The following is a 15,392-nucleotide window of genomic DNA, read 5'->3' on the forward strand; positions in this document are numbered from 1 at the left end:
CTTTTCTATTGATTTGACCTGGTGACCTAGGTTTTGACTCCAGATGACCCAATATCGAACTCGTCCAAGATTTTATTGAGGGTAACATTCTGACCACGTTTCATTAAGATTGGATCAAAAATGTGACCTCTAGAGTGTTAACAGTCAAATTGTTGACAACGGACACAGGGCAATCACAAAAACTCACCTTGAGCTCTTTGTGCTCAGGTGAGCTAAAAAATAATATTTGGTAATATTCAAGCCTCTTTTATTTCCCAATTTCATAGGAAGTAGACTTATTCGCCCTACTGAGATTTCGCATTTAAGTCTCTGTCTGTACTTCTGGAATAGAAGAAATCTTTCACTGGTTGAAGGTGTGGATGGAAACATCTGGCTCCAGCGTAACTGTCTAGGTGGTAACAAGGCTCTTGCTAGTTACTGCAGAACAGTTATATTCCATCCGCACCTTAAACTTGTGATAAATTCTTTTTCTTGCATACCATATTCTTTAATTAATAGAAGAAATAAAACAAAACAAATGCTTTTTTAAGCACATTTTTATTAAAGTAGCATACGAATTTACCCATTCATTCATAAATTTCAGCATAATTATATAGCCTTGCAAGAGGACTTTATCCAGCAATGGCAAAAACAAGTGAATGCAATGCAAACAATAACGTTTCTTAACCCTGATCAAGCTGGACATGATTGATTTTGCCTTTGCGACCAGGGAAGATCTTGTTCAGCCTGCACATCTGTGCAGTCTGATCAAGATCTGCACAGTTTACCATTCAGTCAGTATCTTTTTTTGTAAAAATCCTTTTTTTACAGTTAATGGTACTGTCTAAACTGAAAGATGGTCAAGTTCATTTTAAAAATTTAGCAGGGTAAGAGTTAATACTCACCAGAGTTTTGAGTTATTAGTCACTCTGAACATGAATAGTAGCAAAACATAAAACCTTTCTGAATATAATCCAGTCTATACAGTATAAAAACAACATAGAAGCTACTAAATATTGATATTTCTTACTTACTTCTAAAGCTTGAAAAAAACATCTTGAGGCATATCCTTGTAAGGCCAAGTGTTAAGAACAGTTGAATATTAAATTTCCTCAGATACAAGTGATCAAGATGATACAATAAATCTATAAAATATGTTACACTTAAGTCTACACGATATGTATAAACACTGACTCATAGATGCTATTTATTTGTTGTCTATAAACTCAATATGGCAGTCATTTTCTTAATGTAAAAATTTATGTCTTTACAGAATTTTAAGTGCCCCAGAGATCTGAAGCCATTGTGACCAAGCTTTTCACTTTTCTTTCATCTGTGACCTTGACACTAAATTCTGGTGGTGTCAAGGCTGCTCCCATGGAAATTCCCTCTTTCTTAAAAGTCATATGAGATGAAACACTAGATCGAGCTGAGCAGTGAAATTCTTTAGCACCACTTTGTTGTAAAATTCTCTGAAGGTTTTTTTCATTTATTCCTCCACCTGAAATGTAAGATACAGATACTTTCTGATGAAATAAATTCATATCTTTTGCTATTTCACTTAGATAACTAGAGTTTGCTTTCCACGAAAAACCTCCCACCACTTACCATGCAAAAATTGTAAAATGCCACATGATGAAGAGCCGTATCTTCAGTGAAAAATCACTGAACCATAACATTTATATGATACCTATATAGGCTTGGCAGCAGTAACTCCTGAGAAGTTTGATGGAATTTCACTCAGTAGTATAGGAGAACTAGCACAAATAAAAGTACTAAAAAAATTGAGGGATATGACTCCACTGAAAATTATCTAATTTGAACATGGCGATAATATCCACAAACATTTCACACTAATCACTCGTGATGATCGTTGAAGTATGACAAATCAAGGGCCATAACTGCTGAAAATCACTGAACTGGAAAATGCCCATGAAAAATATAACTAGGCTTGGCACTGGTAAATCCTATAAGGTTTGGTGAAAATCTGCTTAGTGTTCTAAGAGAAGTTCCCAAAATATAAAGTTTGACAAATAAAGGGTAATAATTTCCATGAAATCACTGAACTGGAACATGACAATAATATACATAATGCGACTTGGCACTGATCATTCCTGTAAGCTTTAGTGTAAATCTGTGCTATCATACAAGAGAAAAGGCTAAAACATAAATTTGACAAATCAAGGGCCATAACTCTACAGAACAAGAGGGCCATGATGACCCTATATTGCTCACCCGAGTTAAATTGCTTGCTTGAACAAATTTCTTTGCTAAAGCTTAAAAAACAAGAAAGTACGTCAGTAGGTCATAGGTCATATTCATGGTCACTGAAAGTCAGTTTTAAAATCCATGTGCAAAACTGTACATGTCATCCAAATTTCAAGGCTGCATCTTAAAAAACAAGAAAGTAGATCAGTAGGTCAAGGTCACTGTCAGGTGACACCTTATCACTGGGGTCATCCAGTAAATATAATTAAACAGTCTAGGAAATATTATCTGATAATTTTTGAAGTATTTTTCCTATATAACTCATATATCAAGTGACTCCTGGGGCGGGGCCTCTTTTCACCCCAGGGGCATAATTCGAAAACTCTTGTTAGAGATCAACTAGGCAATGATACAAACAAAGTATAAAAGGCATAGGCCTTGAACTTTCAGACAAGAATATTTTTAAAGTTATTCCTACATAAGTCTATGTAAAACTTGGGACCCCCAGGGCAGGGCCTCTTTCACCCCAGGGGCATAATTTAAACAATTTTGGTAATAGACCACCAGTCAATGCAACATACCAAGAAGATTTTTGAAGTCTTCCTATGTAAGTCTATGTAAAACTTGGGACCCCCTGGGTGGGGCCTCTTTTCAACTCTAGGGCATAATTTGAATAATCTTGGTAGAGGACCACTATGCAATGCAACATACCTAATATCAAAAGCCTATGCCTTGCAATTTCAGACAAGAAGATTTTTAAAGTTTTTTCCTATATATGTCTATTTAAAACTAGGGACCCCCGTGGCAGGGCCTCTTTTCACCCCAGGATAATAATTTGAATAATCTTGGTAGAGAAGCATAAGGCAATGCTCTATACCAAATATCAAAAGCCTAGGTCTTGTGGTTTCAGACAAGAAGACTTTTACAGTTTTTTCCTATACAAGTCTATATAAATCATGTGACCCCCCTAGGCAGGGCCATATTTCACCCTAGGGGGATCTTTGAACAATCTTGGTAGAGGCCCACTATATAATGCTACATACCAAATATCAAAGCCCTAGGCCCTTTTGTTTTTGACAAAAAGATTTTCAAAGTTTTTCCCTAAACAAGTCTATAGAAACAATGTGACCCCCAGGGCGGGGCCATATTATATCCTAGGGGGATAATTTGAACAATCTTGGTAGAGGCACACTAGATGATGCTACATACTAAATATCAAAGCACTAGGCCTTATGGTTTTGGGCAAGAAGATTTTCAAAGTTTTTCCCTATATAAGTCTATAGAAACCATGTGACCCCCAAGGGTGGGGCCATATTTGATCCTAGGGGGATAATTTGAACAATCATGGTAGAGGCCCACTAGATGATGCTACATACCAAATATCAAAGCCCTAGGCCTTGTGGTTTTGATTTTTGAAGTTTTTCCTTTTGGTTGCCATGGCAACCAGAGTTCTGTATGGAATTCAATTCTTTGAACAATTTTTAAAGAAGACCATCCAAGAATCATCTCTTTGAAGTTTCATCAAAATTGGCTTGGTGGTTTAGAAGGATATGTTGTTTTAAGGAAAGTGGTGGATGCCGGACGGTGAGCAAACACAATTGCTCACCCTGAGCCTTTGGCGAATAACTGCTCCAAGTTTTAAAGCAATCGCTGTGACCATTAAGGAGAAAAGTTGACCTAAATGCAAAATTTAACCAAGAAATCTGGTATTTTCTAAGTCCAAAAGGGGCTATAATTCTTGCAGAAAGAAGGATGGAGTTATGTTTCTTGATGTACAGAATCAGCTATGATGGTGAACAAGTGTTGCAAGTTTTAAAGCAATAGCTTTGATAATTTAGGAGAAAAGCTGACCTAAACATAAAACTTAACCAGGCAATGCCGACGCTGACCAAGTGATGACAATAACTATTTTTCATAAAAAAGTTGAGCTACAAACACTATATCTTATTCTCGAGCAACTTTCAGGCACAACAAAGAAGTTCTTGCATTTCGTAGATAAGAAACTTAGTGGTTTTGGCCAAAACAACCACTTTCTGATTTTGGCATAAATGGCTATGTCATGGCGATATGAATTCTGAAGTAGATTGTGACTTCACCTATGACTTTATTACTTCAAAATCTTTTATTGACCAAAGACAATCATGCTATGGTATTTGACTGCCTAAGACTCGAGCATTCTACAGTTATTGGTAAGAAATAATTTTCACCTCAAGGTCATTGTGACTTTTGAACTAATGACCCTCAACACAGTAGGGGGCATTTACAGGCAACCATCTTATGACATTTGACAGTCCTAGTCCAAAGCATTCTTCAGTTATTAATCAAGTCTTCTTCAGTCTTAAGTTCATATTTTCAGTTATTATTTATCTGAAACCATTTGTGTATTTGTCTTATTACCATCCTATTCATGTCTGGATGTTGTCCATTGCTTGAGAAGAACATTTATTTATTTATTTTATTTTGTTTGGTTTAATGTCGCACTGACACAATTATAGGTCATATGGCAACCTTCCAGCTTTTATGGTGGAGGAAGACCCCAGGTGCCACTCCGTGCATTATTTTATCACAAGTGGGCACCATGGTTGAACCACTGACCTTCCGTAAGCCAGCTGGATGGCTTCCTCACAAGAAGAATTCAATGCCCCGAGTGAGGCTTGAACCCACATCAATGAGGAGCAAGTGATTTTAAGTCAGCGACCTTAACCACTCGGTCACGGAGGCCCCTGAGAAGAACAAGAATACAGATATAAGTAAGGTCTAATGACTGCCATAACATAACTCAGATACTGTTGAATTTTTTTTTTTAAAACAGCAATTGAACAAACACACATTCTGAGTCTCATCTCACTAAGAGTGTATTTGTCAAATCAAATATGCATTCTGTAACAGCTTGATTTATATCTGTTTCTTCTAGCAATGCAGTCTTCATAATCTTTATAAAAAATATTTTCATCGATATGCATCAATTTTTCCTCCTAAGTGTGCATGTACAAAAGTTACCTTAAGTTGTTACTAGGTATCATTTTGTAATAAAACAAGGCAGTCTGAAAGACAGCTATTTCCCCAGCCGTTGTTATGGATAGTGAAAGGGGTGATGGTATTGGGTGGAAGCACTGACATTTTTAAGTATATTTTATATAGTCCATGTATGACAACATCAATGAATTTGAAAATCCTTCAAGGGATTTAGAAGATACAGAGCAGACACAAAATGGCAAGTTCAAACCTTTGACCTTGACTTGTGACCTTGACCTTGAGTCAATATGGCTGACTCATGAGTTCTGCATGAGTTCTGCACATTGTCTTGATAAGAATATCATTTGACCCAAGTTTCATTAAAATCTTCCAAGGGGTTTATGAGATACAGAGGGGACACAAAATGGAAGGCTCAAACCTTTGACACTGAGTTGTGACCTTGACCTTGAGCCGACATGACTGACTCATGAGTTCTCCACATCATCTTGATGAGGTGATCATTTGACCAAAGTTTCATGAAAATCCTTCAAGGGGTTTAGGAGATACAATATGTTACAGAAGGACACGGATGGATGGACAGACGGATAGAGACCAATCCTACAACCACTCGTAGCGGGGGATTTATAAGGAAATTTTGTACTTAGTACCTTATTTTGTTGAATTCTTGGTATTTTGTTAAACATAAATTGTGCTTAAAATGTTTGATTGTATCTGAATATTATTGTCAATGGCAGGAAACTGGAAAGTGTTTTATTCTGTATCTAGTTTCATCCAAGTAATGCAAGATAAATATGAGCCGCGCCATGAGAAAACCAACATAGTGGGTTTGCGACCTGCATGGATCCAGACCAGCCTGCGCATCCGCGCAGTCTGTTCAGGATCCATGCTGTTCGCTTTCAAACCTAATGGAATTAGAGAAACTAATAGCAAACAGCATGGATCCTGACCAGACTGCGCGGATGCGCAGGCTGGTCTGGATCCATGCTGGTCGCAAACCCACTATGTTGGTTTGCCCATGGCATGGCTCATATAACAATATGATACATGTAGAGTTTGTTATATCCATGTATTTTTCATGTCAAATATATAGGAAACTAGATGTGTGTCCATACTACACAAGTACCCGCCTACTCCTGTCAATGTATATAGCTTCATGACTCTAGGTGAAATACATTTTACAATAAATGCAACACAAAAATTAAAGCACATACTTTATGTGTATTTTTCACTAAGTGAAGAATCATAACTGTTATGTAGCTGAGTGAAATCCCAAAGAGAACATTATAGGTGCACAACTTCACATGCTATATTACAATCCTCTGTTTTATGACTCTACATCAAGTACATTTTGAGAAACATGGGACAAAAACTTTCAATTTTTGACTAAGTCATGGGTCTTAGAAGTGAAGTTAACCACCCCCAAAAAAACTCAGGTGCACAAACTCACATGTTGGATAATATTCCTGCATGATGTCATGACTCTAGGCGAAATATTTTTAAGATATAAGCAACACAAATTTTAAAGCACTTTGTGTGTATTTTTCACAGTCAAGAACAATAACTTTTTGTGGCAGCCATGTTTTTTCACAGAACAGGTTTGAAGGGTTCTGGAAGAGGGTCATCAAAGGAACATTTCAATATTGGGCCAAAGGTTTCTGAGAAGAAGTCAGCATGGATAACCTAGATTTGAAAGAATCTGAATGGGGACCATCCAAGAAACATTCCTGAAATATTTGATTGAAATTGACAAGGTGAATTAGGAGAAGATGTTCTTTAAGAAATTGTGGACAATAGATAGATTACAGGCAGATGGACGGAAAGACAAAAAATCACCCACTGATCCAAAAAGCTCACCATAAGCTATTCATGCTCAGGTGCACTGAAGAGCCTTATTAAAACTTTTCAGGTTAAAAAAGAGGGCATTATTTGTAAATTTTACGCCATACATATAGAACCTTGCTAAAACTGTAAGCATTCAGTACAACAGTTCTGATTACATGCCAAATTTACACCAAAATTTCTGAGCAAAAGAGGGGCATAGTTTTGGTCAAGTGTGGTCAACTCCAGATACTTAAGACGTGTGTACTGTTTGAAAACATAATGGTCCAGTAGTTTCTAAGCAAAAGACTAATATACAAAATTTTCAGAAAATTACTATGTTAAGAAGTGATGAAAATTTGACAAAATGTAAACCAGAGTTATAAAACCTGCTCTGTGAGATCACTTCTTGATGCTAAAGACTTGTGTGATGAGTTTCTGAGAACCATGCTAACAAATACATGCAATACCTCCGCAAAGTTTCTAGGTTAAAATGGGGCATAATTTTGACAAAATACAAGTAAGAGTTATGTTACTTGTTCCCTGAGGTCACCTCATGATTTCAAAACATGTATAACATGCATTTTGCCGAGAAGTGTTTGAGGAACATGCGCTTGAAAAACTTTATGACATAGACAAAAGACCAAAGGGTGACAATAAAAAGCTCTACTAAATGAAAAAATTCACATTGTCAAGCTAATATAATGTTGAAAAATCTTAGAAAATCTACCATGTAAGTTTTAACTGACTTGTTTCATTTTATGACTAGTCTAAAATCAACAAGAGAAAAACTTTACCAGAATTCTACATAATGATTTATGGAGACTAGGGTCTCCTTACAGGAAAGGATACAGTTCAACATTTCTCAAGCTGTATCTTGTCTTACCTGGCATTATTACAATCCGTTCTGCTGCCTGGAACAAAAAATTATCACAATGAGATGAAATGGTAAGAGATTTTGGGTTAAAATTTGTGATGTCAATATTCTATTATTTTGACAACTGGTTAATGTTTAAATGTTCTGAAAAATATACTGCATCTATTTCTCTACTGACAGATGACTATTTTGTCACAACACTTCTAATACTGTAAGTATATTCAGTGTTCTTACTGCAGTGGACATTTTAAATTCTGGCACAAATATTTTTTTATTCAAGATGCCTGAGGAGCTCATTAATTTTGATTTAAACTGATATAGGTACAAATCTGGTATTAGTAAGGGTATCGGCTTGAATATTTAAATGTTAAAACTCACTTATAGCAAATGTGGTTATAAGGAAATCTCTGTTAATAAAAAGCTCATTTTTCTGCTCGTACTTTTATCCTGTATCATTTATATGAAATAACAAACTCAATTATAGCAAAACTTTGTTACAGGAGCATATTTCTATGTCTAAACATTTGTTTTACTCCTAAAATCATCTTATGGTCGCCTTAGTAACCCTTATGCCAAATTTGAGTTTATGCTCTGGACATAATATAACAGACAGATTTGATCTTGCTGTGACCTTGACCTTCCACTTACAGACCTGCCTTATACACTAAGCAATTTATCTTATGGCCACCTGCCCAAAGACCAACACTGAAGCCGTATCTTAAATGGTTATTAAATTCTGCTCTGGATATGAAAATTGAAGGAAAAATTTGACCTTTAAGATCATGTGACATTGACCTTTAACCTACAGACCTGGTTCATTCAATCTGCTCATTGTCTCAATGCCACCCATCCATATACCAAGTTTAAAGCCAATACCGGTATCTTGAATGCTTACCGAGTTATGCTCTCCACACAAAGTATGATGGGACAAACAGCAGACTGACAGACGCAAATGCCATAATAAACAAGAGGGCCATGATGGCCCTATATCGCTCACCTGTTATCATTGCACTTGAGGACAAGAAGGTCCTCAGAAAAAATATCTAAGTCCAAAGGACAGGAACAACAAAGGAAAGAAATTTAACCAAAATGAAAAACAAAATTCTTACAAGGTACAGATATGTCAAAATACACCTAACAAGAGCTGTCCGTAAGACAGCCAAGCTCGACTATTCGAAATATTTCACAGAAGCAGGAAATTATTACCCAAAATGTTAAATATCAAAAGAGTTTTAAGTTTGAAATGGGACATAATTTGACCAAAATGCATATCAGAGTTATAGGACTTGATGCTATCAACTAGTTTAATAACCCCAAAGAAACATGTTAAGTTTCAATTCCATATCTGCATTAGTTTTGGAGATAGTAACTTGCATGTAAAACTTTAACCAGAATTTTCTAAGTCCAAAAGGGGGCATAATTTGCTCAAAATACATGTTAAGAGTTATGGAACTTGACCCAGTGAGGTTGGTAACTGACCTAGAAAAAGAATAAATAAGTTTCAAAGCTATATGCCTTTTGGTAATAGCTGTATGTACTTGCACGCAAAACTTTAACCAGGATTTTCTAAGTCCAAAAGGGGGCATAATTTGCCCAAAATACAGGTCAGAGTTATGGGACTTGATTCTATCAACTAGTTTTATAACCCGGAAGACACATGTGAAGTTTCAATTTAATATCTGCATTAGTTTTGGAGATAGTAACTTGCATGTAAAACTTTAACCAGGATTTTCTAAGTCCAAAAGGGGGCATAATTTGCTCAAAATACATGTCAGAGTTATGGGACTTGACCCAGTGAGGTAGGTAATTGATCTAGAAAAAGAAAAAATAAGTTTCAAATCAATATGCCTTTTAGTAATAGCTGTATGTACTTGCACGCAAAACTTTAACCAAAATTTTCTAAGTACAAAAGGGGGCATAATTTGGCCAAAATGAAGGTCAGAGTTATGGGACTTGGTGCTATCAACTAGTTTTATAACCCCGAAGACACATGTGAAGTTTCAATTCAATATCTGCATTAGTTTTGGAGATAGTAACTTGCATGTAAAACTTTAACCAGAATATTCTAAGTCCAAAAGGGGGCATAATTTGCTCAAAATACACGTTAGAGTTATGGAACTTGACCCAGTGAGGTTGGTAATTGACCTAGAAAAAGAATAAATAAGTTTCAAAGCTATATGCCTTTAAATGATAGCTGTATGTACTTGCATGCAAAAACTTAACCAAGGTGTGACGCCGAAGCCGACGCCGACGCCAGGGTGAGTAGAATAGCTAGACTATTCTTCGAATAGTCGAGCTAAAAATTGGCGGTACCATCCATGTTGTACCACAGAAAAGTGGTCTTGGTTTTTCCCTACAGCTAATAATAAAAAAGTTACTAAAAATAGGCTATTTATAGTAACGTAAAAGGGAAGTAATTCAAAAGAAAATTATTGTAAGTTAACAAAAGAAGGATCTGCCAAATAAATCTGTTAACATAAATGAAATTTCAGATCAGTATCTTCATTAGTTACGGAGATATACCCATTTTAATTTCAAAAATAAAGGGAGGTAATTTGACATAAAATCAGTCCATAGTTATCTACCCTGATTGGCTCGGTCCAACTAATGACAATAATGAAATTTCAAATAAGTCCTGTAAGTACTTACTGATATAAATCCATTTTGACAACAATCAGGGGAGGTAATCAGATATAAAATAATTCTGGAAACTACGAATGGATCTGATTTGTCATGGAATCCAAGATTTATTGTTGTTGAAGATATTTTGGAAGTTTGTATCAAATAAAACCATAAATGAAGTCTCTATATGGCTGCAAAAGCCAAAACAGCCAATTTTGGACATTTAAGGGGCCATAACTCTGGAACCCATGATGGAATCTGTCCAGTTTAAGAAAGGAACCAAGATCTTGTGGTGATACAAGTTGTGTGCAATTTGGTTAAAATCAAATCATAAATGAAGTTGCTATTGTGCTGACAAGGTCAAAATAGCTATTTTTGGCCCTTTCAGGGGCCATAACTCTGGAACCCATTAGGGGATCTGGCCGGTTCAATAAAGGAACTGAGATCTTATGGCAACACAAGTTTTGTGCAAGTTTGATTAAATTCAAATCATAAATGAAGCTGCTATTGTGCAGACAAGGGCAAAATAGCTAATTCTGGTCCTTTCAGGGGCCATAACTCTGGAACCCATAATGGAATCTGGCCAGTTCAAGAAAGGAACCAAGATCTTATGGTGATACAAGTTGTGTGCCAGTTTGGTAAAAATCAAATCATAAATAAAGCTGCTATTGTGCAGACAAGGTCAAAATAGCTGATTTTGGCCCTTTCAGGGGCCATAACTCTGGAACCCATAATGGGATCTGGCCAGTTCAAGAAAGGAACCGAGATCTTATGGTGATACAAGTTGTACTTAAGTTTGGTTAAAATAAAATAATAAATGAAACCACTATGGTGCAGACAAGAAATTGTTGACCCACGGACGCACGCACGCACACACGACAGACGACGGACGAAGGGTGATCACAAAAGCTCACCTTGTCACTATGTGACAGGTGAGCTAAAAAACATTTAGTTTCAATTACTGACATCCCAAGTTTAAACTTCTGTACAGAGTAAGATCAAAATGCCTAATGCTTCTTCTGTAGGTCCCTGGTTGACATGATGGACCCCTTCTATTCGATTATCAATACAGCTTTGTCCAGGGAAGCACTCTTAAAGAGTTTTCTTCAAATAATCTTTTAAACATATGAGTTAAAATAAATGTTACGTAATCACTTTTAAATCTTTTATATTAACAGAATTTGCAATAATTTCTTGCATTTTGCATCATCATGGATCTATGTAAGTTTATCCCACTAACTTCATTGCTGAATCATATACTCTCATGCTGAATTAACAATAAATTTGTAACAGGAAAACAAGACAAGAGCTGTCCATAAGACAGCGTGCTCCACTATTCGGTGATTTGACAGTAAAATGAATATATGTTTCAATAAGAGACCTCTACTTTAAAAGGAAGATACACCAAGGGGCATAATTCTGTTAAGAACACAAATAAGAGTTATTGAGATTGTTAGGCGAGTTTCTAGTCATTATCTTATATAATAACAAATTATGTCAAGAAAACAAAGTTTGTAAAAAAAATAAGTATGAAAGGGGCATAATCTGTAAAACTTTCCATTTTGAAATTTTACAAAATAAATTTTCATCACATAGCAGACCTTATGGACATGAATCTAACTGATGAACTGGAAAGACAAATGAGCAAAGATTGCTTTCTTGACAAACCTGTTTGACCATGCTTGTTATGACTGGAAGTCCCTCTAATGCTGAAGAGTCACCTCCACTTGTGAGAACTCTCTTGAAACCAAGGGAAATAACCTTTTCTAATGCTTCACTGATGTTGCTTGTCATATCAATAGCTGAAACAAAAAGAAGTCACACTTACATATATACAATAGTGTGGGGCCATCACTCTTACATATATACCGTAGTGTAGGGCCATCACTCTTACATATATACCGTAGTGTAGGGCCATCACTCTTACATATATACCGTAGTGTAGGGCCGTCACTCTTACATATATACCATAGTGTAGGGCCATCACTCTTACATATATACCGTAGTGTAGGGCCATCACTCTTACAGATATACCGCAGTGTAGGGCCGTCACTCTAATATATACCGTAGTGTAGGGCCATCACTCTTACATATATACCGTAGTGTAGGGCCGTCACTCTTACATATATACCGCAGTGTAGGGCCGTCACTCTTACATGTATACCGCAGTGTAGGGCCATCACTTACATATATACCGTAGTGTAGGGTCATCACTCTTACTTATATACTGTAGTGTTGGGCCGTCACTCTTACATATATACCGTAGTGTAGGGCTGTCACTCTTAAATATATACCGTAGTGTAGGGCCGTCACTCTTACATATATACCGTAGTGTAGGGCCGTCACTCTTACATATATACCGTAGTGTAGGGCCGTCAATCTTAAATATATACCGTAGTGTAGCGCTGTCACTCTTACATATATACCATAGTGTAGGGCCGTCACCCTTACATATATACTGTAGTGTAGGGCTGTCGTTTGATATTTACATACTTACATGACAAATACAGCTAAGACATTGATATTGGAGACATATTTATAAGAACAAGGCAGTCTGAAAGACAGCTAAATCCCCCGCCACTGTTATGGATAGTGAAAGGGTAAACATTTGACCTTGAGCTGTGACCTTGACCTTGAACTGACATGGCTGACTCGTGAATTCTGCAAATCATCTTGATGAGGTGATCATTTGACCAAAGTTTCATGAAAATCCTTCAAGAAGTTTAGGAGATACAGAGCTCAAACCTTTGACCTTGAGTTGTGACCTTGACCTTGAGTTGACATGGCTGACTCATAAGTTCTTGATGAGGTGATCATTATGACTCAAGTTTCATGAAAATCCCTAAAGGGGTTTAGAAGATACAGAGCTCAAACCTTTGACCTCGAGTTGTGACCTTGACCTTGAGCCGGCATGGCTGACTTAAAATTTGACACAAGATTCATGAAAATCCTTCAAGGGATTTAGGAGATATGGAGCGGACACGAAAGTGTTACGGACAGACGGAAGGAAGGACGGACGGAGACCATTCCTATAACCCCCCACCACTCATGGCAGGGGATTAATAAACACTGTAAGAATCTTACCTCTATGAAACGTGCATGGTAAAGGTTTGGCATAGTCTGAAAAAAGAAAAACTTTATTTGTCACATATTAACCTACGATACATATAGGAACCATTATGCAAGTAACTTATATGCGCCTTAAATGCCATATTCTATTGCCATTTAATATTTATTCCTGCATATTAGCTAGTAAACAAGAGCTCGTCGAACACAAAATGCCCCCCTTTATGCATTCAGTAACAGCAAAATGAACAGAAATTATAAGCTCATTGTAAACAAAAGTTCTACCATTCTGGTTTAATCTGACCTTGACCTTTAACCTATTAACCTAACAGGAGATTACAGAGTGATCTTGGCGCCATCCACTGAGCCATTTTTGAATGTTCCAAATTTCAAGACTAGCTCAAGGTCAAAATAAAGGTCAAATTTCATTTCAGTACAAAACAATGTGTATGTGGTCCAAATTTGAAAGCTGTGGCTTGAGAAAGGTGAAAGCAGGTCACTAGATCAATTTCAAGGTCAAAGTTCATTATGGTATACAGAACTATGCATGTGCTTCAAATTTGGAGGCTGTTAGCTTGAGAAATATGAAAGTAGATAATAGGTAAAAATCAATGTCAAATTTCAATTCAGAACACAAAAATATGCATGCGGTCCAAATTTGAAGCCTGAAGCTTCAGAAATGTGAAAGTAGGTCACTAGGTCAATCTTAAGATCAAAGTTCATTCCGGTACACAAAACTATGCATGTGGTTCAAATTTGAAGGCTGTAGCTTGAGAAATATGAAAGTAGGTCACTAGGTCAAAATCAAGGTCAAATTTTATTTCGGAACACAAAACTATGCAAGTGGTCCAAATTTGAAGCCTGTGCCTTCAAAAATGTGAAATTAGGTCACTAGGTCAATCTCAATATCAAAGTTCATTTCAGTGCACAAAACTATGCTTGTGGTTCAAATTTGAAGGCTGTAGCTTGGGAAATGTGAAAGTAGGTCACTAGGTCAATAACAAGGTCAAAGTTTTTTTTCGGTACACAAACCTATGCATGTGGTCTATATGACCCATATGACCCCTGGGGCAGGGCCATATTTGACCCTAGAGGGATAATTTGAACAAACTTGATAGAAACCACTAAATGATGCTACATTACAAAATATCAAAGTCATAGTGTTTGTGGTTTGGACAAGAAGATTTTCAATGTTTTTCCCTATATGAGTCTATGTACACCATGTGACCCCCAGGGCGGAGCCATATTTGACCCTAGGGGAATAATTTGAATAATCTTAGTAGAGGACCACTAGATGATGTCATATACAAAATATCAAAGCCCTAGGCCCTGTGGTTTTGGACAAGAGGTTTTTTAAAGTTTTTCCTATTTAAGTCTATATAAACCATGTGACCCCCGGGGTGGGGCCATATTTGACCCCAGGGAAATAATCTGAACAATCTTCGTAGAGGACCAATAGATTTTGCTACATACCAAATATCAACGCCCTAGGCCCTAAGGTTTTGGACAAGAAGATCAGAAACCGTTTAACTGTTCCTGGCCAATGTGACCTTGACCTTTGACCTAATGACCTCAAAATCAATAGGGGTCATCTGCTGTTCATGGCCAACCTAACTATTAATTTTCATGATCCTAGGCCTAAGTGTTCTTGAGTTATCATCAGGAAACTGTTTTACTGCTCCTGGTCACTGTGACCTTGACCTTTAACATACTGACCTCAAAATCAATAGGGGTCATCTGCTGGTCATTACCAACCTCCCTATCAACTTTCATGATCCTAGGTCCAAGTGTTCTTGATTTATCATCTGGAAACCGTTTTACTATTCAGGGTCAATGTGACCTTGAC

General features: G+C 36.8%; 1 protein-coding gene across 2 annotated transcripts in view; it reads right to left on the reverse strand.

Moving 5' to 3' along the window:
* Positions 1-630: 630 nt before the first annotated feature.
* Positions 631-15,392, reverse strand: part of LOC123546927 (copper homeostasis protein cutC homolog) — a 34,760-nt gene continuing 19,998 nt past the window's right edge. Inside the window, exons 5-8 of one of the 2 annotated variants that reach the window (XM_045333592.2) lie at positions 13,565-13,600; positions 12,149-12,282; positions 7,868-7,895; positions 631-1,480 (exon numbers count right to left, since the gene is read on the reverse strand). In XM_045333592.2, coding sequence (XP_045189527.2) covers positions 1,257-1,480; positions 7,868-7,895; positions 12,149-12,282; positions 13,565-13,600 — 422 coding nt within the window. In that variant the 3' untranslated portion in view covers positions 631-1,256. The remainder of the gene's footprint in view (positions 1,481-7,867; positions 7,896-12,148; positions 12,283-13,564; positions 13,601-15,392) is intronic. The other variant, XM_053551278.1, reaches the window with a different exon arrangement.

This window comes from Mercenaria mercenaria, chromosome 9 (assembly GCF_021730395.1).
Source record: "Mercenaria mercenaria strain notata chromosome 9, MADL_Memer_1, whole genome shotgun sequence".
NCBI lineage: Eukaryota > Metazoa > Mollusca > Bivalvia > Venerida > Veneridae > Mercenaria > Mercenaria mercenaria.